Source organism: Cucurbita pepo, chromosome LG11, assembly GCF_002806865.2.
Source record: "Cucurbita pepo subsp. pepo cultivar mu-cu-16 chromosome LG11, ASM280686v2, whole genome shotgun sequence".
In the NCBI taxonomy this organism is placed as follows: Eukaryota; Viridiplantae; Streptophyta; class Magnoliopsida; order Cucurbitales; family Cucurbitaceae; genus Cucurbita; species Cucurbita pepo.
In genome coordinates this window covers 2329874-2354100 of record NC_036648.1, presented here as the reverse complement: position 1 = coordinate 2354100, position 24227 = coordinate 2329874, and the positions used below count along the sequence as shown (strand labels likewise).

Here is a 24227-nt window from a genome sequence, read left to right as displayed (position 1 = left end):
CAGATTCAGAGAGGATATGGAAATTACCAGAAATTTGTAAATAATTCAAGGATTTTCAGCAGAGTTTCCAGGAGAACCTTCTAGTTCCATGGGAGCACGGCACAAGAAACGCCGCCAAAATCAGAGGACGAAAACGGAATAGGGGCGGGAATGGAGAAAGCACCGCGAAATCTGGAAAGCTTGCTTGAACCTCAGAGTTGGACTCAGGCCCAATATGAAAACCAGAAACTCTAGCCCAAACATAAGCCCAATAAAGTTAGTGATAAAGCCCAATACGAATATTGGGCTTGGGCCCAATATAAAACTACAGAAGCTGAAACCCGAGCCCACGAAGAGAACTGGTAGAGCCCTCGACGGGGATTGATTGCGTGGCTGACTCCTCGTGCAATTGAGCTCTTCTAATGGAGTCGTCGTCTTCCTCGTTTTCATCTTTCGAGAATTCTCTTTCTCAATGGGACTATCTCAATCTATTCATACTACGCCCGATCCTTGCCGTCGTGTTCACGTTCTCCTTGATTTCTCTTGGTAATTTATTCTCCTTTCTCTTGATTATTTCGTGCAATTCCTGTATTTCTGATGTCTATTTCTGGTTAGGTTTTGTAATCGGAAGTCCGATCTCTATTTCTGTAGTATTTATTTAATCCTGCGCTGCACTGTTAATTGGAGTGATTGCCTAGGTTGGTTTTTGGCGTGGAAGCTCGTTCTTGTTCATGTCCCTCTGGTGCAAGAAATTTTTGGTTTGCGTAAGAAATCCGTCAAACCGAAGCCTCCAACCCGCCGACTATCGAAATTTTATAATAATTTGGATTCCCAAACTTCAGCTTCTGGCTGGTGAGTTCTTTTTGTTGTCGTTGTTTTATACCTGCAATTTGTTTGCTAAGCTCATCTGGAATTGTTTACTAAGGTTTAACTGTCGAATGTGAAATTTGTACTCGTCTTGTGTTATTATACTTTTCTTCCATGTGAAATCTCATATCAGAAACTTGGTCACCTTGTAACTTAATTACATGGAAGGGGAAAAAAGTACAAAAATCAACGCCACTCATGAAGAGTCGCTATCTTGGTTTCTTTCATCTGCTGGAAGATTCTTCTTGTCGTGTATTATGTGCTTGAGGTGATCGGTATAATATAGATGTTTGTGTGTCCTGCTTCATGCAATACCGAGTATAGAAGGGAAGATCATGATAACATTATCATTTTCTTAGAGAATATTATCTCTGCATGTTTTATTTTGCCTTGCCTGCCCATGTGTCTGCGTTTAGGGCGCAAATATGAGCATGTAGACCGTATTCTTTTGTTAGACAATTTCAAGTATACTGCTTTTGGGCTCCCAATGTGGCACGAGTTTGGGTTTTCTTAATATTTAGATATCCAGAATAGGCTTTAGAACATATGATTACAAGAACACCTTTGGATTTTCTGTGATATAGATAAAATCCTCAACTTTATTTACTAAAGATAGAATTTTGAACTCAATCTTTTGTCATCCATCTTGCAACCAATTCGGTTGTGAAACGAACGAACCATCTTCCTTCCACATGCCCCATCTTGGAGTCTACCATTTCCATGTGCACATTACAACTTATCTACCAGCCAATCTTGGTCGTGCACTTATCTTGCCTACCATATTTGTGAAATCTCATATCGGTTGGGGAGGAGAACGAAGCATTCTTTATAAGGGTGTGGAAACCTCTCCCTAGCAGATGCGTTTTAAAACTTTGAGGGGAAGCCCGGAAGGGAAAACCCGGAAGGGAAAACCCAAAGAGGACGATTTCTGCTAACGGTGGGTTTGGGCTGTTACAATCTTGCAACTCATCTCATCATTGTGGCTTTCACAATCATTTCCCTATCACTATTCTTTTGCTGTGCTCTCTTTCCCAAATTTCAACATCTCTCAGTCTAGCCAATACCTTTTTGTATAGGAATAAAGGTAGTTTCACTAAGCAAAAAACTGACGCTTGTATTCAGTAAAAAGTAGATCAAAGTCTTATACCATTCTTTTTTGGGTTTCTTCCGTTGAAATCCATCATTTTTCACTTCTATGTTGTTCCCGGTGATGACACTTCTTCCAAGATGATGTTTTTACTGATAAATGTTATCTGATCACCCATGGGTATTTGTTGGATAGTGCAGAAACAACTAAATTTTGGCCTCAGTAATAGATAGGTTTTCTGTTGACAGATGTATGTTTTGAGCTTGGAGGCCATCTTAACTGAAATGCAGAACGTAAACCCAAAAGAAATAATGCAGTATTGGCCAATTGTTTGTGAGGACAAATTTAAAAGGCCCCTTTCAAGCTTGAGATGTGTATAGTTCATAGTGAAAGTTCATTTAGGAATGCACGTTTTCTGCCCCAACGACGTTCTGACAGAAAATAGGACTAATTACCTCATGTATATAGTACAAGTTTTAAGTCGATTTGGAATTACTTCTCAAGTGCTTAAAAATACTTAAAAAGTTGTTCCAAACAAGCCCTTTTAATGCTTGAATTGTTTGATAGTTTGATCAAATGAAGGTGGAACAATGTCAAGATCTTGACCACCAAGCCTTGATGATTTGTTGGAATGAACAGTAATTATGGTTGCTATAGCCTTGATGATTTTTAAAATTGCTTTTCAGATGACTGTGATGGTGATTACCTCATCGAGTTCTGACATGAGCAATGGCTTATGCTTTGTTTTATTGTGACTGTAAATTCGGGTTACTCGAGTTCTTCAAGTTGTATATATTCACTTCTCTTCTCAATTTCAAAGTCTTTACTCTTGTAAATTTGGGTTGCATTTGTTGGACTAGTTATGGCTATTTTATCTTCATAAAGTTTTCTTTTTTCATTATTAATTGAGTTCGTTCTTAAAGAAACTGTGAATAGTATTTATTCGAAAAGTCGGGCTGATACGGTACGTTGAGTGTGATTGTGGGTTTTGTCGTCATTTGGATTGGGGTGGAGTGCTCTAGGTTGGTCTAGCAATTAGGGGTCGGCTTGAGATTGATTGAAAAGGCAGCCCAGCCGCCCTTCTCCCTAGTCGCCTACCTACTCGTGCTCGTAGCTCGATCGGAGGCGAGTGTGGTCCGGTGAAAAAACATAAATCGTCCGTTTCGACGTGATACATGGCGGAAATAGCTTCATGGTATAGCATAGTCTTGCCAAGGCTGAGGTTGAGGGTTCCCGTCCCTCCTTCCGCTCAAGGCTTCGTCGTTTAAGGGGTGCGTTGCCGGAGTTTGGGTTGATCCAAGTCTTTTATTATTTCTACCCTTGAAATCTTGTCTTTCCAATACTTTTGTGTGTCTTTATTTGTCTACCTTTTCCATCTTTTAAGGAATACACGAGGAGGACAAGATTTGAGTTTGTTTTTCAAGCCAAGTCTAAGACAAACATGACCATATATTCATGGGTTCTTTTCACAAAACTTTATATTTTCCCTAAAAATAAATGATGTTCTTATTAATTGATTTGGGTTATATGATAAAACATTTTTTAAGTAGGTGTTGTATGGTGCCAATACCCTTCGCACACTAAATTGACTCTCGAGCATAACTTTGGTTTTGTAGACGGGGTTTTCTTTTAAACACGGGTGGGACCCGTATATTGAGTGGTGGTGACTCGAGATCTCTCATCTTGAAAAAGACATTTAGAAAAGGACGTCAACAGCTGCTTCACATCGACATGACAAGAACATAACATTTAATGATTTTTCTTAAGAACAAAATATTTAATGATTTTTCTCAAATTACTCGTGGAATCGTTTAGATTCAATATTGTTTTTATCAACAAAAAAAAAAAAAAAAAAAAAAAAAAAAAAAATCCTATTTTTTTTCTAGATATGTCCTTTACAAGAACTTCGCTTATTTATTATTCAAAGCTCCCTAATTCTTCAATTTTTACCCACTCGCCCCGCCCATTTTTGAACGATAACGTGGCAAAGCTTTCCGAGCAGTACAGATTCGAGATCCCTTGTTCTCTCCATCTCCTTCTCCAGCTTTCCATTGATCTCACACAGGCATAGGTACGTCTTTAATTTCTGAGGCGACAAAGCTTTTTCCATCGTCTGATTATGGCAACTCTCGTAGATGGGTTTCTTTCGTCAAACAATACTTCTCCTGCTCTTCTTCCATCGTCTTCCAAGTTAAACTTTGACCTCTATCCCAGTTTCAGATTTTCTCGAAATTCCATGAATGTAGCTTGTAGGATGCATTCCACTGCGATATCGGCCCATAATAGACCCCAGTGTCGATTTGCTCCAGTTGCTAAATGTCCGGACAGTAATGATGCAGGTTCTAATGTCCCAATCGCTCGTAGTTTCGCTTTGTTTAATCGTAATGTCCAGGATGTTAAATTAAATGCTCGGCGAGTTGATAGTTTGATTGGAAACAATCTGGCAAAGTTTTGTGCGAAGTGTGCGACGTGCGTGGATAGTGACCGTAAGGTGTTCGATGAAATGCCTGAGAGACCGCTGCCTGCGTATACAGCTTTGATTAGGGCGTACTGTCGGTCAGAGAAGTGGAATGAGCTCTTTGCGGCATTCGGATCGATGGTTGAGGAGGGCATACTACCTGATAAATACCTCGTGCCCACGATTCTTAAAGCATGTTCCAAAAGACAAGCGGTGAAGACAGGTAAAATGATTCATGGGTATGTCATTAGGAAGAGGTTGGTCTCTGATATTTTCATTGGGAATGCTCTTATGGATTTCTATGGTAATTGTGGGGATTTGAGATTTTCGATTAATGTTTTTGATTCAATGAGTGAAAAAGATGTGGTGTCATGGACTGCGCTTGTGTCTGCTTACATGGAAGAAGGTCTTTTGGATGAGGCGATGGAAGCATTTCACTCCATGCAGTCTAGCGGGTTGAGGCCTGATTTGATATCATGGAATGCATTGGTCTCTGGGTTTGCTCGACATGGAAAGATTGGCACTGCTCTCAAATACTTGGAAGCTATGCAAGAACAAGGACTGAGCCCAAGGGTTAATTCATGGAATGGAGTCATATCAGGCTGTGCTCTAAATGGATATTTCAAAGATGCTTTGTATGTATTCATTAACATGCTGTTGTTTCCTGAGAATCCAAATTCTGTTACTGTTGCTAGTGTTCTACCAGCTTGTGCAGGATTGAGATATCTGGGTTTAGGCAGGGCTGTTCATGCATACGCTCTTAAGTGCGAGCTGTGTACGAACATCTACGTCGAAGGATCGTTAGTCAATATGTATTCGAAATGCGGGCAAGACGATTATGCTGAAGAAATTTTTGCTAAAGCAGAGAAGAAAAACATTACATTGTGGAATGAAATTATTGCAACTTATGTGAATCAGGGAAGAACAAGCCAGGCATTAGAACGTTTTAGATCAATGCAGCATCATGGACTAAGACCTGATGTTGTAACCTACAACACACTGCTGGCTGGATATGCAAAAAATGGGCAGAAAGTTGAAGCATATAACTTGCTAACTGAGATGTTGCAGAAAGACTTGGCACCTAATGTTGTATCTTTGAATGTTTTAGTGTCTGGATTTCAACAATCTGGGTTAAGTTATGAAGCTCTTGAGTTATTCCAGACCATGCTTTACGCTGCTTGCCTTGTTGATAAGGTGATTACTTCGCCAATCAGACCGAATATCGTCACTATAACTGCAGCTCTGGCTGCTTGTGCTAGCTTGAATTTATTGCACAAAGGGAAAGAAATCCATGGATATATGTTGAGGAACGGTTTTGAAGACGACCACGTTGTTTCGAGTGCTCTCATTGACATGTACTCGAAGTGCGAGTGTATTGATTCGGTGATTCGAGTATTTGGGGGAACAAAGAACAGGAATGAAGTTTGTTGGAATGCCTTGATTGCAGGTTTTAGGAGAATTATGCAGCCCAAAATGGCGGTTGAACTCTTCTGTCAAATGCTAGTAGAAGGCATAAAACCAAGTTCAGACACCTTTTCGATACTTTTCCCTGCCTTGGCTAGGACAGATTTGATAACGAGAAGACAGCTACATTCCTATATCATCAAGAGTCAACTTGTCATATCGTGCAATGATCTCGCAAATGTCTTAAGTTCAAACGAGTTTGATGGGGGAGTTCTGCTTCATGGAACATAATGCATACTCGCGAGACATCTAACCTGCGTTTGTGGCAATCAAACTTTGGTTTCAATAGATGAGACTTCAGATGACGAGACACTGCATCTAAACTGCCACCACGGTTCAAGGGGAATTTTCTTGCAAATTGGAACGATGTTTAAAAAATCACCTGGCGTTAACATCCTATCTGTTCTCGTTACAAAGAAGGCCTTCATATATACCTCCTAGACGATCATCCCCACGACATCGAGTTGATCTTACCCTAATATACCCTCTTGAGTACTCATCAATAGGTGGTGGGCTTTGGGATTGCATAACTTTGGCTACCTGGCTCATTGCCACCAATACTTAGGTTGTCCTATTACAAGATTATGTGCAAGATGCAAGTTCATGTCACGATTAGGCGTAGTGAGGAGGTGTGTGCTTATCGAAAATAAGTGAATCCCAAGTGCCTATTCCAAGATTATAGGTATGCTCGGAATTGCTTTCGAGATTGTATTGTATCGTGCTTACGAACACTTCTCACTCAAAATCATTGTACCTGAATCATTTTTTCAAGTGCAAGAATCATTTTTTCTTTCTTTTAGACTGTGAACTAAATAGTATATACAATGCTTCTGTACAATAAATACATACTAAAGGCGTTTTAGATGGATTTCTATACAGAACCGAACCTTTTCTCTGTTCTTCTTCCTGTTTCTTCTAATGATATTTGCAGCACTTTCTTTGAGGCCAATCAATTCAATGTATTAACTACACGTTGTCATCGTCGTCTGTATCGAGCTCGAGCCCCTCCTCGGCTAAAAGTTGGCTTATTAACCTTTTCTTTTCCTCCTCTGCTTTTTTTCGCATTAAATCTCTCTTCTTCAAGACGAGTGTGTGTCGTTTCAGTGTGCTGTTAAAGTAATCTATGGACGCCCTCTTTTCTTTTGCCAGTAATCTTTTCTCTTCGTCTGGATCAACCTGCAATACCCTCCACTTCAGAAACAAGGTGTTCAAACATAAGAACAACCATAACGAAAGACATTTCTTAGCATCAAAGGTTTGTTCACCTTTGATCGAGAAAGGCGCCGAGCTCGTAGATTCATCTCACGCTGCTGTTGCTCAGCCCAAGCTACTATTGCCATGTCGCCCCGTTGATCAAAAGCTTTGCGCTTTTTGATAAGCCACTCCATCCATGCTTGAGATGCCTGATAATCAGCAGAACAACCTATTTGTAAGAAGAGAATTTGTTTCTCTACAAAAATGAGATTCACTTAATCTCATAAATGAAATCAAACCTTCATCGGATTCACCCGGTTATCGACATCATACTGCCTCCGTTTCTCATCATCTATGAGCAACTCATAAGCAGCTTGAATCTTGATGAATCTAGCTTCAGCTGTTTCTCCTTCTTCAAGAATTCCTCTACCATCATAAACTTCGAAAAAAGAAAGAACGAGTTCATCACAGTTACAGAAATAAGTTCTTAACCAAACACAAGCATGGAACACAGAGATGAAGAAAGACGGATTTCTGTAGTTTTTTTACGAAACGCAGTACCGATTGACGTATAGCATGGCATAGGTAAGAAGAAGTTGCAAAAAAATGATCCCAGTACATTCATAAAACACAACAAAACTTGATAATCAATAACAATCTCATGCATAACTCCAATAAATTTGGCAACTGGAAATGATTATGAATCAATGGCAAAGAAATATATGACTTACCATCCATCTTAGAAATGGTTTAATATGTGATTAACTTAGATGGTCTAGTATTTTAATTGCAGAGTTGTCTTTCCTTCCTTCTCACAATTGATGAACATCTCAGGTTTTTTTTTTTCAAGATAAGAAGAACTTCATGAATTTAATCATGCGGAACTTTAAACAACACAATTGTTTCACTTGAGCAAGGAGCAAACCATCCGGATGATAAAATTTGGCCAACCGCCTGTAGGCACTCTTTATCTGATCTTCACCAGCATCCCTCTCTAGTTCTGTTTTTATTGGATTAAAGAACAAATGAAAAGATAATTCAAAATCAGTCCATTGAAAGTAATTGAGATGCATAAGAGCAAAATCGTTCCATGAAAATGAACTGTATCCTTGAAATCATCAAAAACATTCATCACAAAATCAATAGTCCAGAACACTATTAGTTCCATTTACGCGTCAATCGCAGTTTCTAACAAGCCCACTGCTAGTAGATGTTGTTTGATTTAGCCTGATTACATATCGCTGTCTATCTCACAGTTTTAAAACGCATTAGCTGGGGAGATGTTTCCACACATTTATAAGGAATGTTTTGTTCTTCTCTCCAACCAACGTGAGATCTCACGATCCACCCCTCTTGGGGGCCCGCGTTCTTGCTGGCACATCGTCCGATGATTGGTTTTGATACCATTTGTAACAACCCAAACCCACCGCTAGCAGATATTATCCGCTTTAGCCCGTTACGTATCGCCATTAGCCTCACGGGGGAGAGGTTTCACACCCTTATAAAGAATGTTTCGTTTTTCTCTCCGACCAGTGTGGGATCTCACAATCCACCCCCATTGGGGTCCAGCATTCTCATTGACATACCATTTGTAACAGCCCAAACCCATTGCTAGCATATATTGTCCGCTTATCGCTATCAGCCTTACAGTTAGTTCTCACAGTTAGTTTTAAAACGCATCTAGGGAGAGGTTTCCACACCCTTATAAGGAATGTTTGTTCTCCTCTCCAACCAACGTGGGATCTCACAATTCACCCCCTTAGGAGCCAGCGTTCTCATTGGCACACCGTTCGGTGACTGGCTTTGATACCATTTGTAACAGCCCAAGCCACACAACTAGCAAATATTGTTCGCTTTGGCCCGTTACGTATTACCATCAGCCTCACAGTTAGTTTTAAAACGCATCTGCTGGGGAGAGGTTTCCACACTCTTATAAGGATGTTCCTTCTCCTCTCCAACCAATGTGGGATCTCACAATTCACCCCCTTGAGAGCCCGTGTTCTCATTGACACACCGTCCGGTGACTAGCTTTGATACCATTTGTAACAGCCCAAGCCCACAGCTAGCACATATTGTTCATCATAACGTTAGCCTCACAGTTTTAAAACGTGTTTGCTAGGGAGAGGTTTCCACACCCTTACAAGGAATATTTCGTTATCCTCTCCAACTAACGTGGGATCTCACACGAACCATCCAAAGCTACCACAGGAGACCACGAAGCACAAATTCAAGAACGGTGTCAATTTTCAATCCCCCCACATACGCCAACAGAGTCAATGTGCAGTTCGAATTCAATGCAAGGTAAGCATATCCAGAGTAGCATTAACGAAGACGAAAAACCACAAGCGCTATACAATACAAAAAACGAAAGGAGATAGAGAAAAGGAAGTTACCGAGAGTTTCATAGGGAGTTTTTTCGTTAGCCCAATTGGAAGCCATGGCCAGCGTCCTCCTCTGATTGATACGGAACCACTTCTCAGTCCGACAAAAGGCAGACGAGGAATTGAAGGTGGGAGAGAAAACGGAAAAGCCGCGCTTGTAATTAGGGTTCCGAAACGAAACCCTGGGCGTAGACTGGCATCTGCTGCTAATTAGGAAGGAAGAAAACATGGCATGAGGCCTGCACACCGTCCTCAAACTGCTCATTCTTTGGCTCCACAATTACGAAACTAGCTGATATTGAAGAAGGAGAATGATATTGAAGGAGAAGAAGAACCCAAAAAGCTCGGGGAAATAACTGAAATGACCAGTTTTTGTTTGTACGCCTCATTTTTCTTCTCTCCCTCACTCGCAGGCTACCAATTTTACTTCCATTTTATTATAAATTTTTGGAGTAAAATATGGAAACTTTCTTCTCTTCAATATCAACCAAAATAAGAAATCTCGATGAATTCTTATGTGTCGATAATCAACCATGAATTGAGTGAGAACTCTGGATGAATTCTTATGTGTCGATAAACTCTCGATGAATTCTGATGTGTCAATAATCAATAATCAACCATGAATTGAGTGAGAACTCTTGATGAATTCTTATGTGTCGATAATCAACCATGAACGAGTAGTGCAACCGACAAAGTGATGAAAATTATGGAAACTTTCTTCTCTTCAATATCAACCAAAATGAGAACTCTCGATGAATTCTTATGTGTCGATAATCAACCATGAATTGAGTGAGAACTCTGGATGAATTCTTATGTGTCGATAATCAACCATGAACGAGTAGTGCAACCGACAAAGTGATGAAAATTTTTCACTCTACGATCGGCCCAGTTGAAAACTCGTGAAATCTTCTATAAGAAAACTCGACAAAGTGAGTTTTAAAAGTTCTTTGAAATCTTCTATAAGAAAACTCGTGATAAGTTTCAATTTTTTGTTAATCTATTTTTTAAAAAATTATAATCTAAAAACACGAGAAAATTTGTAATTTTTTTTTTACAATAATCGTTCACTTACATAATTAATCATTAATTAATCATTTATGTGATATAATCATTCTATTTAATTATTTTTATAAATATTTATAAAATTAATTTTATAAATATTTATAAAATAAACATGAAGATTTAAATTTTCCTATACATACACTTATTCAAATTTTTATCAAAATACACTTATTGTAATAGCCCAGGCGGCCAGCTCAAGCTTATACACCTATTGTAACAACCCAAGCCAGCTCAAGCTTATACACCTATTGTAACCGCTCAGGCCAGGCCAGCTCAAGCTTGTACACCTATTGTAACAGGCCAGGCCAGCTCAAGCTTATACACCTATTGTAACAGCCCATGTACACCTATTGTAACAGGCCAGGCCAGCTCAAGCTTATACACCTATTGTAACAGCCCATGTACACCTATTGTAACAGGCCAGGCCAGCTCAAGCTTATACACCTATTGTAACAGCCCAAGTCAGCCTAGGCCAGCTCAAGCTTATACACCTATTGTAACAACACAAGCCAGCTCAAACTTATACACCTATTGTAACAGTCCAAGCCAACCTAGGCCAGCTCAAGCTTATACACCTATTGTAACAGCCCAAGCCAACCTAGGCCAGCTCAAGCTTACTGCTAGCCGATATTTTCCTCTTTTAGCTTTTTCTTCTGGGCTTCTCCTCAAGGTTTTAAAATGTATCTATTAGGAGAGGTTTCCACACCCTTGTAAATAGTGTTTCGTTCCCCTCTCCAACACCGATCATCCATCTTACATATAAAAATAACAAAACACCACGAGACATAATTATTCACAATATCAAGAGCTTAACCTGCGCAAATGCGAAAAGATCCACAACCACGATAAAATGAGTCTCTAAATCAAAGTCAATACTAAGTGACACGAAAATAATTCAAAACTATTAACAAAAGTTCAAAGACTACCAAACACTTAAACAAAAAGATCAAAACAATAAATCTTTTCAAGGATATTTAACAATATCCTTCCCTTCTTTGAACCAAAGAACTTTGAGAGCTTGCAAATCAAACCTGAAGCTATGGAAGAACAAGCAAATTCCACTGAAAATTAATGAAGAGAGGCAGTCCACAACACATGAAAAGCTACCAGATCATTGCTGTAATCAGTAACAAATAATGCAAGAAAAAGCTGTATAGATCTAAAAGGAAACTAAGATTAGAACCAATGAAGAACACTGGGGGAATGATATGAGCAATTCTACTGATTGCCATTAGAATAAGATTAAAAGATGAAAATAAGGAAAGCATACCTATCCAGAAGGTTATTCAGATAATTTAGCATATGCCTGAAAGATGATTATAAAAGCACCATCCTAACACTACCCATAATCTCTCACAGCTCACACCCCAATAGGTTCTCCAGTCAATAAGTCAGCTTTACAAGTTGGAAGCTCCCAAAAGCTTGAACTACTTTGTTTTTGTGTTTTCTTTTTTCATTTTGAGGAGCAGAATTTCACAATATTCAACCAGCAACTCATCTAATTCTGTATGACTCAGAAACTTCACCAAGCACCCAAGTTTACCTTCTACCAGGAGACAGAAATCAAACTTCATATCTTCCAATACATTTTTTCTTTTACTCTTTTGTTTATTTTTTGACTGTTTTTTTTTTTTTTTCTTTTTACATAAATTCATTTAGTGAACGCTTCGAATAAGAAGGATTCATTGGTGTTTCGATGCATCAGGGCGAGGCCCATTCGAAGTAATGGCAACGTGCACCTTTGGTAGCAGTCCAGTTCCCACAGCCAAAGAAACAACTCCCTTGCTTTGGTCCTGGCTTGCGAACCATACCTCTGCTGCTTCTAACCCCGCAGAAACAGTACGGGTAGTATTGGATGATGGGTACGTGCACAGGCTTCGGTTTCATTGGCGGTTGTGGAGTGAGTGTCATGGCTCCTGGGGATTGTTTCCATTGGAATGGGCAGTCAGAAGTCTGCCACATCAATGAATTGGTGATGGAAAATCTGAAGCCTCTATGCATAAGAAGGGCAAGTAAACGAGCAGTGTTCTTGGCATCATCAAGACCACAATGAGCACGACCTTGCCAAGCTAAGCCTGCCATCTCAACCGCTTCCTTTAGATTGCATTGTGCTCCCCCAAAAACCTCACGAAATGGAAGTTTTAAGTTGATCCATCTATCAATCAAATCAGAGAAGAAAAGTAAGAATTACATCCAAGTACTAAATAAAAATATAGTTCTTTTGTAAATATGCCTATGTAGGCACCAACATACGGTGGTAGCTATATATTCTTCATTCACAGAGTATGTTTGTGATGTCCCACATTGGTTGGGGAGGAGAACAAACCACCATTTATAAGGGCGTGGAAACTATCCCCTAGCAGACGCGTTTTAAAGCCTTGAGGGGAAGCCCGAAAGGAAAAGCCCAAAGAGGACAATATCTGCTAGCGGTGGATCTGGGTCGTTACTAATGGTATCAGAGCCAGACATTGGACGATGTGCCAGCCTTCTCGCTGTTCCCCGAAGGGGTAGACACGAGGCGGTGTGCCAGTAAGGACGTTGGGCCCCAAAGGGGGGTGGATTTGGGGGCGGTCCCACATCAATTGGAGGAAGGAAAGAGTGCCAGCGAGGACGCTGGGCCCCAAAGGGGGGTGGATTGTGATGTCCCACATTGGTTGGGGAGGAGAACACGCCACCATTTATAAGGGTGTGGAAACCTTCCCCTAGCAAACGCGTTTTAGTGAGAGGAAGCCCGAAAGGAAAAGCCCAAAGAGGATAATATCTGCTAGCGGTGGATCTGGGTCGTTACAATATTAGAATACCGACAACATCGTTTCTTATTGTGATGGTCTTTTACACAAAAAAAAAAAAAAAAATAAAGCCCAAAGAGGACAATATCTGCTAGCGGTGGATCTGGGTCGTTACTAATGGTATCAGAGCCAGACATTGGACGATGTGCCAGCCTTCTCGCTGTTCCCCGAAGGGGTAGACACGAGGCGGTGTGCCAGTAAGGACGTTGGGCCCCAAAGGGGGGTGGATTTGGGGGCGGTCCCACATCAATTGGAGGAAGGAAAGAGTGCCAGCGAGGACGCTGGGCCCCAAAGGGGGGTGGATTGTGATGTCCCACATTGGTTGGGGAGGAGAACACGCCACCATTTATAAGGGTGTGGAAACCTTCCCCTAGCAAACGCGTTTTAGTGAGAGGAAGCCCGAAAGGAAAAGCCCAAAGAGGATAATATCTGCTAGCGGTGGATCTGGGTCGTTACAATATTAGAATACCGACAACATCGTTTCTTATTGTGATGGTCTTTTACACAAAAAAAANACAGCCAGTCAACCAACAATGCAAATGGAATACTGTTCTACAGGAAGATGAGCTATGCCAGTATGTTAAAAGTACTAAAAGCCAAAAAAAAATAGTGCTTTCCCTCTAGATGGAATTAGAAACATGAAAACAACGAACACTTGATGAAATTTGCATTTTCCAAGTTATTTTGTTCCCTGGATTTTGTGTTTTTCTGGTGCACTTCCCAATTCGTGGAGGTATAGGAGAAATAACTTAAATTATTATTTGTACCATAAGTAGAAATAAATTCTATAGGGATCATTTACCGGTTGAAATATGGAGGCTTCCGAATCTTCTTGAAACGGCATTCCGACTCTAACATGACTCGGCAATCCCAGTTAGACCAAGTTACCACCGCGAAATTTGTATTCTTAATCCCCTTCTTTTCAAGCCATTTATCATGCCTGAGGAGAGCTTCATTGAGAGTAACACCTCTGTCCACCTACAGACAGCAATGAGGTAAGATAAAAATCAGGTCCTAAACCAGAAAAACAACAACCAAGTGTAATTATAAGGGAAACAAAATGAGACGCCAACACTCCAAAGGTATAGTTTCATGGAACCAGTTACTTCCCTTAAATGTTCCATCCAAGAAAATATTTATGAGAAAACATGGCAATCAATATGAAAGAACGGGAAATAGAAAACTCCGAAAAATCAATATGAATGGAAAACTCCGAAAAATCGGGCCAATGCCCTCAAAACCTAATTTCAAAGCACACGCCAATGCAGACCAAGCTCAAAGGAGGAATATCTCTAGATGAAATTGATAACGTTATTCCTCTCCAAGGAAACAACCTAGAAGAAAAACCTAACATTCTTCAGAGAACGGATTACTGAACTTCCAAAGCTGGGATCCAATGATCCTCCCAAAAGTCACACACCATTACAATAAATCAAACATTATTAAGGAATCAGTGAAAGCCCCTAGAAATAACTTTCCATTCATATTTCCCTTTTATGATTTTTAGTAAATTGGAACCAAGCGACCTCTTGAAACATCAAAATGTTGTTTCTGTTTTTTTTTTTTTTTTTTTTTTTTTTTTTTTTTTTTTTTTTTTTTTTTTTTTTTTTTTTTTTTTTTNTGGTTCCAAAAACAATGTTTAACAATCATCTTTCATCTCAAAGAACCATTTCTTATTTTTGGATTTTTTCTTTTTTAATATTACCTTCAAACAACCCATTGTCAAACATTTAGGAAGATCGGGACATGTCAACAATATAAGAAAATATACTATAGGGAGCCATTTGGTTTGAAGTTTTGTTGATATTTCAGGGAAGAAGATGCTTGAGAAGCAAATGTTTGAGAATCAGATGTGTGTGTTTGGTGTTGTATGGGAATACTTTTAGAATTTCATAAAAATAGATAATATTCTTATCGATTCCCCAAGTTTGTTCTACGCTAACAAAATGCAACCTCCAAGTGTAATCATTTTCTTTGAAGAGAAAAGAAAAAAAAAAGAAAAAAAATGAAGCTTTGAACAAACCTGAATTTGCTGAATTCCTGTTAGATCCCTGCAGAAATCGCTCAAGAGCTGATTGCACGTTGGACGCACGTAAGTTTGAAAGCAAGCTTCTAGTTGGCCAGTCACACTACTAACAATTACAGATGGGAACTCAATTATTTCCTGCGGATGGGGATTTCTATCCTTATCACACGTTGCTTCAAAGTCTATAACCACAAAATATTGGAACTCTTGCAACCGACGATCGCAATGATAATTCTGTTCAAACATTTTGAAAGGAACATATTGGAAGCGATTCTCCACTGGCAAAGAGTAGAACTGACATTCGGAAGCACTCATCTGGCACTGCTGCACCTTTTGAGAGTCAAAATGGAAGGCTTGCCATGATCCAGAATTATGCTGATAAGCAGGTTTATTGTGAAATTCATTTGGACGTTCAATGAAATTGTTAGCCAATAGGTGGTTTGTTTCAGGAATATCATTGCTGCCATGACAACTGATTTCATCTGAAATTTCTTGGAACCCATCAGCAGAATTTCCACTATGTTGCAGACTGAATGGGATTCCATTATTCTGGAGGCATTTTATAGAGGCCTCACAGTTCCTCTGCATACTTTCTGCAGTCAAAGAAGGCAAAGAAATCACGGTGAGATTGAATTTAATGTTGTATTGAGAACATAAAAAGTTTCACCAGTCAATACACTCCATTCTGAGGCTACAAACTTTATGAGATCAAAAAAGTTAATCCAAAAAAAAAAATGGCATAGGTCCAAGAATGGATAAAAACGATTAAATTGACCGTAACTCATCACTTAAGCTTCTAGGTCTATTAATGATTTAATATGGTATAAAAGTAGAAAATCGTAATATCATTTCCTCCCCAATTTATATTGTTTTTCATTTGTTGGGCCTTCCAAAAGTTTCATAGCTCATAAGTGAAGGGGGAATGTCAAAAGATTAATGAAAAGATTAAATTTTCTATAACTCATCAACTTATGTTTTTTTGGTCCAATGATGATTTACCGGCCTAATGTCACAAAGTACAAACTTTCAAAATTATCAATTGGAAGAAAACTCATCAGACGGCAACTACCGAAGAAGAATTGAAAAGGTAAAAACAATTAGAATCTTTTGCAACTGGGAACATAAATTGAAATTCAAATGGTGTCGATTCAGCAACATAAAGACTAGGGAGGCTTAGCTTAGGGGATAGGGAGCTCTAGAAATTGTTTTTCTCCTCTGCTATTCTTTCTTGAATAATGAAAGTTCTGTCATTCATCTAAAAATATCTATATGGGACAGAAAAGAATGGTTCTCGTTAAGAAAGTCGGAAGCTTCACTTATTGTTGCTCATCCACAGCACAATAAGTTTTTTTTAAAAAAAAAATTGTATCCACTACAGACAGTAGCATCAAAATTATAAACTTTAAGATGCATCTTTAAATGCAAAGGAGGAATTTCAATAAAAAAGAAACGCTTTTAGTAAATTTCCACTCATACAAGTGTAAGAAAAAAAAAATTGAAAACAGTGGCTGACAAGAAAACGAGGAGAGTAAATCAGGAGGGCAGGGAAGAAAATACAGGAATAGAAAAAAGGCGACAGAAATGGAACATGGGGAGAATAATGGAAAGGGAAGAACAAGAAACGTGGAAATTGCCAGGAAAGAGAGGGCATATGAGGACAAACTGAAACGCAAAGCTATTTTTCTAATAGGATACTCAATATTTTCTTAAAATAATAAAATATTCAAAATGGAAAACCTCAAACCAAGGGTGTTGCAAAAATGCCCTCAAAATTGCAAAACGACAGGGAGGGAGTTTTTTTTTCTGAAGATGGGAACTAATTGTTTATTTATATATGAAAAGCACAAAAAAGCAGTCAGAAACCCAACCATCTATGGAAGTTATATAAGCAACTTGAATTGGCATAAATCGGAGTCAATTATACATATAGGCGTTTCGAAGTGTACCAATTAGAAAAACTCAAACCTTGTGCAACTCTAAAGTTCAAAAACACCAAAAGTCATCCACCTTCTTTCCAATCAAAACTTCCAAAGGAACTTCAATGACCGTGTTACACCAAAGAACGCTAGCTTTCTTTTTTGAGTTGAATATCACAAAGGCGTTGATGTAATTTATTTTCAGTGTTTATAGGAAAATAGGCACTAAATCCGGTAGTCATTCAACAAGCTAAAGCCAACCTTGCTAATGCAAAGAGTAAAAATATTACCCGACTTCACCAATGGGAAGATGGTCATTACTCTTCTTGCAAAGATATACCAACGTGGAGAGAGGTTTTTATAGGGCACCAATTCTTCTATCTTCCTGATGTCTAAAGAAAAATGGTTTCCTTCTTAGTAAGGTAGTTAGACAGAGTAACAAACACTCTTATTACCTTGTAGACGGCTGACCAAGATTTCATAGTAAGATCACCCAAGGATTCTGAGGTAACATCACCGTTAGCTAACTATGGAGATTGGTCATAAGAGAAATCCATCCAATGGTCTCTCATTTGTTTAAAAAATACCATTTGAGACCCAATCCCTAGTTATGATTGGTTTTTTCTTTTCAATAAGAAATTGTGCTTTTGTTGACAGAAATGAACGAATATGCACGTGCATATAAAAAACAAGCCCCAATAGAAAGGGGTCCCAAACTCTAACTAAAGGAAATGACTAGGACCTAAAAGAAAAAGGCTAAGCTCATAACTACAAAAGGTCCTGACCAAGTAGTTGACAGAAAAATAACCACAGTTCCTTCTAAATAGCAATTCGGGGCATTAGAGGCCTCTAACCAGCACAGCCAAACTTTAAGCCCCTTTAAATTAGCTACATTGCACAGTTTAGAAGAATTAACTTTATTCACCAATCCATCGATCCTCCCTATAGAGGAACTTAAAATCAGTAAGGTTCATTCTAAATAGCAATTCCGGCCATTTGAAGCCTCTTAACCAGCACAGCTCAACTTTAAGCCCCTTTGATTAGCTACAATGTACAGTTTAGAATAATTTTTTAGGCTTGACTCACCAATCCATCGATCCTCCCAAAAGAGGATCTTGTCTCCTTCCCAAGCTTCATGTCGTACCAATTATCCACTAAATCACAGCACTTTGAAATTTGATTCCAAGGCCATTTTTATCTCCTCGCCTCTTTCAGATTAGGAAGTCAATTGCCAAATGAGAAGCTATATTTGCTAGCTATGATTTTTCTCCAAATGGAATTTTCATCATTCATGAATCTCCAACCCCCACTTTGCAAGGAGACTAATATTCTTATCCTTCAAATTTCCCAAGCTAAGACCTCATTTGCTCACTGGGAAGGAGGTAATCTACCAATTGACCATATTTTTTCCACACTCATCAGCACCATCTTTCCACAAGAAGTCTCTAATAATTTGCTCCAACCTCTTGATAAATTTAATAGGACAATCAAATATGGAATAGTAGCACGAAAGAGTTATCTACTTACCACAATAATTAAATCCTAATAATTTCCCCCGGTTAAAGTATCAATCAAATATTACATTTATTGTAACCCACAAACTTAAATTTTTGAATTGATTGGTGATTTAACACCCTCAACTTGGAGATATTAATGGTGAGGTTACCTTTTTTTAATAAGAAACAGAAATTTGCATTGGGACAATGAAAATAGACTAAAGTTGAAGATAAAACTCTGAAGGGACTGGAACAGATCAAAACCAATATCAAAATCAAGTGGGAGCTATAAAAGCCTCCAAAATCATACAATGTCTTGCAAAGAAAAGTCAAAAAAAAGTTTAAAGAGAAAACACCATTGTGACACTTTTAGTCTAGCCAACTCGGATCCTAAATTAGCTAGTTCTCAAAAACTCTTTGGTTGCGTTCTAACCAACTTTATGAAATTTGATATGGCTTTGACTGCATTTACCCATAGTAAGTTCGATCTAGGAGGCAAGGCCCAGTAATGATATGAAGAATGTTACGATTAGAATTGTTTGAAAATACCCATTGCAAATAGAAAATCATAGAGAAAGGGCACCCAAAAACTGGCTCCTACCAATCCGCTTGACATAATAAACAATTGATAGCATGGGGAAGGAGAATGAGATCTCCTTCTGTAACACATATGTTATATTTAAACTACTAGTGGATGCTGTCCACGATGTTTACAAAAAAAAAAAAAAAAAAAAAAAAAAAAAAAAAAAAAAAAAAAAAAAAAAAAAAAAAAAANTATTAGTCAATTTACACCAAAATATAGCATGGTAAACAACATTGTCGAAGAGCTTAGTACAAGTTTGTATCTTATTCGTGAATACTCTTTGATTTCTTTCTTTCTACAAATTCTAAAAGAAAGCCATAATGAGATGTTTCCATAGCAGGGCTTTTGTATTCTTGAAGGGGTTAAGACCATGTCCAATAAATCCTTTACTTCCTAGGGGAAAGTAAGATGTCATCTGAAAATGTCAAAAAATTCTAAGCGTATGTGCATTGCATAAATAAGTGGTTTTGTGATTTGTTGTTGTTCTTGCATAATTAGCACCAACTTGGAAATAGAGTCATGAATTACATTCTTTTTGTAGATTTTCACTTGTGCTAATGGTTGTATGCACTATTTTCCAAAGGAAGAACTTCACCTATGTAGGGTGATTTCGTTTCCATAGTGTCTTTTTAGGGCATGAAGCCTTCTAAAAATCCAAAACCATTTGGGAGAAGGGATACTTAAAAAGGCATGGGTAACAAGAACCATAATGTTGTACCTTTGCTTCCACCATTATCTACTTTCATTACCTCCAGCAAGCAATTCAATACTTTTTTCAACCATAAGATACGATGGATCGGTGTCTTAAACTGAAAATTTGTCCTAATTTTTAAAAGTACTGATTATTTATTCCTCCAGTGTCCTTTTCTGTGGAGAGGATGGTGAAAAGACTTTTGGGTAGTTTGTGTAAATGCCAAATTCACTGATGGGGTGGCTTCTAGTAGTTCTAAATGGGTGGTGCCTCAGAGGAAAAGCAAAGGTTTTGTGGAGAACTATGGTTTGGGCCTTGTTTTTTGAACTATGAGAGGAAAGAAACTAGAGGGTTTTCAAAGATAACTCGTATCCTTTAGAATTCTTTTCCATTATTGTACAATCTAACTCTTTTTATGATATCTAAGGCATAAGAAATTATTTAGTAATTATAGCCTAACTAGAATCCTCCAAGATTGAGAGGTAGTGCTCTTCCCTTTTTGATTACTCAGTACACCATCTTTGTTTCTAATTAAAAAAATAATGATAAAACACTTTTGTTCTTAAAAATCTTTATACGTCAAAATTGAAGTCGAAATTGGAACTCAGGAGCTGTTACAAAGTATAATGCCCCTTTTGAAGTATGATAGAAAAATTGGGGTAAAAAGTCTACATAACCAATCAAGAATGAGAAATGGCAGAAGACTCCTAGATCCACCCAAAAGCGAACAATGAACACGACCCTAGTAAAAGAGCAAGGTAAAAGAAGTAAAGCTCAGTGAACTTCCAAGGACAATGGTGAATGTCTCCAGTGACAAGTTTAGGCCCCTGGCTTCACTATGACCCCTGTTCCCCAAACGAAATAAAGAAATAACTCTGAAACATTCAAGTCCCAAAGAATTCTAAAACAAAATCACTGAAGTTACTTATCCAAAGAGAAATGAGCATGTTACATAGGCTACTTTAAGTGATCCAAAAACTACAGCACCTGAAAAGGAGACAACCAACCCAATGCACTTATCAACCCTTTTACAACCAGAAAGATCTAACAGTCTCAAAAAAAACAAATTAAAAGACATGGTGACAGATGGTACTTCATACATGTATAATCTATCTTAAACTAGAGTTCTAGGACCCCATTCCCAGTTGCTATAAAAATTCAAGAATCTGCAGGAGGTAAGAAGAATGGATGGATAGGCAGATTGGAGAGAGGAAAAGATCATGTTTCTTGAGGTAGCTAACTTTAAAACAAAGACCCTTAGCATTTAACTAAAAAATTAGTAATTGTTTCATATTGATCCTCTTGATAATACTACAGTAGCGAGAATTAGCCAAGTACGAAGAGTCCGTTTCAACACCGGTGATTCAATTCCAAGCTAACAACAGAACCTCAACTCAAATTTTCCGCCTGAGATTCAAAAGACCCAAAAACAACGGAAGAAAAATCCAAATGATCATTCTCTCTGTTAACAAAATCTTCACCCTTCTAAAGTTCCTGCTTTAGACGTTAAAGAAGCATTGAAGTGACAGAGTTCTGACTGATGAGTCTAGGCATCCAAACTCCTCGCCACTAAGTAGTATGATGCTCACAAACTCAATCTGGAAATCTTTGTGTTATTGTCTCAAATCCTTCCTCTGATCTCTAAATTCCATTACAGAAACACGCCAAGAACTAACGTTAACTCAAAAAAAAAGCCAATGTCCATATCAATTCTTCACCTAACTCCTCGATTTCAAATTAGAAACTACCCTCAGCTCAAAAACTGAAATTATAACATATAACACTATACAGAATTAGAAATAACTAGTTCTCGGTGTCGCTTAGAAGGTACACAAAACAAAGTCGCAGAATCCCCCTCAAGCTGGAGGAGGAGGAGAAGAAAGGGAATGCGACTAAATCAGCACAAAATTAAACTGCTTGGATCATAAAACGAAACTAAAACCAGTTGAAACAAAACTTAAAACACTTCAAATAACCGAAAACACACCTTTGCGTTCAAGGGCCATCATGATCTTCAGAGTAATTGAGATCAACCACCAAGTACATCAGATCTACCACTGAAAGTCCCTCCTGAAGAATCCCAAGAATAAGAACAAACATACCGAAGAGTTGCCATATATATTCACGTAATTAATGAAAATATATTGAAAAAATGAAATCAGAGAAGAGAGAGAGGGAGACCTGGTGTGATCTGGAAGGTGAGCCGGGAGAGAGGAGGGAAGCAGTCGGGAAGGAAGAAATAAAAATAAAATAAAATAAGTGTATATATGTCGTCCCTGTATTCACCATAAAATATCGTATATAAAAAATCAAACTATGCTTTAAAATGTTTTTCGGAATCAAAATATCATATCTTTTTTTTTTTCCACTGTTTGGATAATTACTGCTTTTTTATTTTTTTATTTTTTTAAATTCAAACCCTAATCTTTTTAATATAATTAAATGAGATTTCATGATAATATAATGTTTTAACCATGTAATTTTGTGTTTAGTTTCATATTTTTTTTTTAATTTAGGTTTGTTTTCTTCCAATTTTGTACTATAATTTTTAATTCATGAATTTGAAAAACAAAATTAATTTTTTTAAATCACTTTTTTTATAAATAAAAAAAAAAATGGATGATTTTCAAAATATGGTAGAATTTTTTTTTCTCATAAATGGAAATATATTCATTCTCTCCTCGCCCTTAGATTATCATAATCTTCACGTTCATAGTTTTAACTTATCTTTAACGGTAAAGTTATGGATGCATGTGAAACGAGCAACTAGAGATATTTAAGAGTTTTTTTTTTGGTATGTCATCCAAATTATGCTTTTCTTGTTTTTGCTTGTATATTTTCTTTTATATAAATTTCACCCTACTTTTCAAAAAATAGATTTTTTTTTTATTTAATAAACTTAAATTTAAAATTTTCTAAGAAAATTATTGTTATAAAAATGAAAAAAAAATTATTATGAATATATAATTTTATGTTGTTTTTTTTTTCTTTTTTTAATAATTGATCTTAAGCTTAAAGATGATGATTATAAAATCAAGTGGATAATATATTTCATCTATATCCAATTCAATTATAGAAATACCTAAACAATTGGGACTTTAATCGTGTTTTAAAATAAATGTTGAAGGGACGTTAATTGATAACGAAAAACATAGTTAAATCCCAACATTACCATTAATAAGTTTGCACTTGTTTAACCTAGCACTATTAGTTAAAGACTCTCAAGTCTATTTAGTTTCGAGAGACCGACTTTCAGAATACTTCATAAATGGTAACGTATGCACTATTGGATAAAATCTCGATCAAGAAATACACAACACATTACGTTAATTCACATTCTCCATCTTTATGTATGAAGTTAGATATCAGGAAGACAAAACTCATTTCGGTGAATCTCTCCTCATTTGTTGTACAAACTCTCATACAAGCCAAAGTTAGTTGAGGTAATCCGAGCATCAAGTCGATGTATCGACAGGGATTGCAAATTGAACCCCTAACCTCTCGATGTGGAAGTTGATAACAATCATAATAATAATAACAAAAGATAAAATGAGAAACCATGAATAAACAACTAATTACATAAGAATATTATCAAGCCCTAAATTAAACGCAACATACTTGATGCTACCCATCTACGTACGTTTCTAACAACTTTGTCTGTTAAAAAGAAGTAAAATATGCATAATTCTTGAAACAGTTCCTTTCAAGCAAACATTTTCAAGCAATTTATATGGCCAAGGCCTTATAAATATATCAACTTTCTGTCCTGCAGCATTGTAAATGTAGCAATCAAAGAACATTATAATAAAAGGGGGGGAAAAAAACAAACAAATCTGCTTTTCTTCTATTATCAACAAGGTATAAAGAATATTTAGACATTATTGTACATTATATCACCCCTAGACTCATGAAAAACTGTTGTCTAAAAAGAATTGATCTAAAATAAGCATCTACTGAACAGAACAAAATTCCAAACCACCATGTTATCAGATATCCAGACGTTACTACCATTTCAGCTGCGCTCTACTTGTAATAGTACCAACCTTCTTCAACACACACATAAAAGACAGATTATAATTGGGGGACACAAAACATACCTTTTCTTGATATGGAGACCTGTGCAGCTTTTAGTAATCCGCTTTGTTTCGGGGTCGGGCAATATCAATGTTACTATGAAAAAAGCGCTTTGTTAATGACTCGGGACATATGCGAATCACCTGATAGAACTTTTGTT

General features: G+C 37.5%; 4 protein-coding genes across 5 annotated transcripts; 2 read left to right on the top strand and 2 right to left on the bottom strand.

Moving 5' to 3' along the window:
* The first annotated feature begins 354 nt into the window (after window positions 1-354).
* LOC111804995 lies at window positions 355-2834 on the top strand. Of its 2 annotated transcripts, none has more exons than XM_023689846.1 (3): window positions 355-525; window positions 678-831; window positions 2182-2238. In XM_023689846.1, coding segments are annotated over exons 1-3 (279 nt in total). In that variant the 5' UTR covers window positions 355-401; the 3' UTR covers window positions 2183-2238. The 2 variants fall into 2 exon arrangements, with proteins under 2 accessions (XP_023545614.1, XP_023545613.1); XM_023689845.1 differs by lacking the exon at window positions 2182-2238 and adding an exon at window positions 2620-2834 and having other exon boundaries at window positions 356-525.
* Window positions 2835-3837: 1003 nt separating this feature from the next.
* Window positions 3838-6649, top strand: LOC111805759 (pentatricopeptide repeat-containing protein At1g19720-like). The gene is made up of 2 exons (XM_023690977.1): window positions 3838-4004; window positions 4148-6649. Exon 2 carries the CDS (start codon window positions 4170-4172, stop codon window positions 6084-6086), a length of 1917 nt encoding a protein of 638 aa, XP_023546745.1. The 5' UTR covers window positions 3838-4004; window positions 4148-4169; the 3' UTR covers window positions 6087-6649.
* On the bottom strand, window positions 6628-9914 carry LOC111805760 (uncharacterized J domain-containing protein C4H3.01). Its single transcript, XM_023690978.1, has 5 exons — window positions 9443-9914; window positions 7975-8049; window positions 7349-7488; window positions 7121-7258; window positions 6628-7031 (listed from the first exon to the last, which is right to left on the bottom strand). Exons 1-5 carry the CDS (start codon window positions 9693-9695, stop codon window positions 6822-6824), a joined length of 816 nt encoding a protein of 271 aa, XP_023546746.1. The 5' UTR covers window positions 9696-9914; the 3' UTR covers window positions 6628-6821.
* Window positions 9915-11696: 1782 nt separating this feature from the next.
* On the bottom strand, window positions 11697-22279 carry LOC111805389. The gene is made up of 5 exons (XM_023690465.1): window positions 22175-22279; window positions 21981-22063; window positions 15305-15900; window positions 14084-14259; window positions 11697-12647 (listed from the first exon to the last, which is right to left on the bottom strand). Exons 2-5 carry the CDS (start codon window positions 22000-22002, stop codon window positions 12194-12196), a joined length of 1248 nt encoding a protein of 415 aa, XP_023546233.1. The 5' UTR covers window positions 22003-22063; window positions 22175-22279; the 3' UTR covers window positions 11697-12193.
* Between the last annotated feature and the right edge of the window lie 1948 nt (window positions 22280-24227).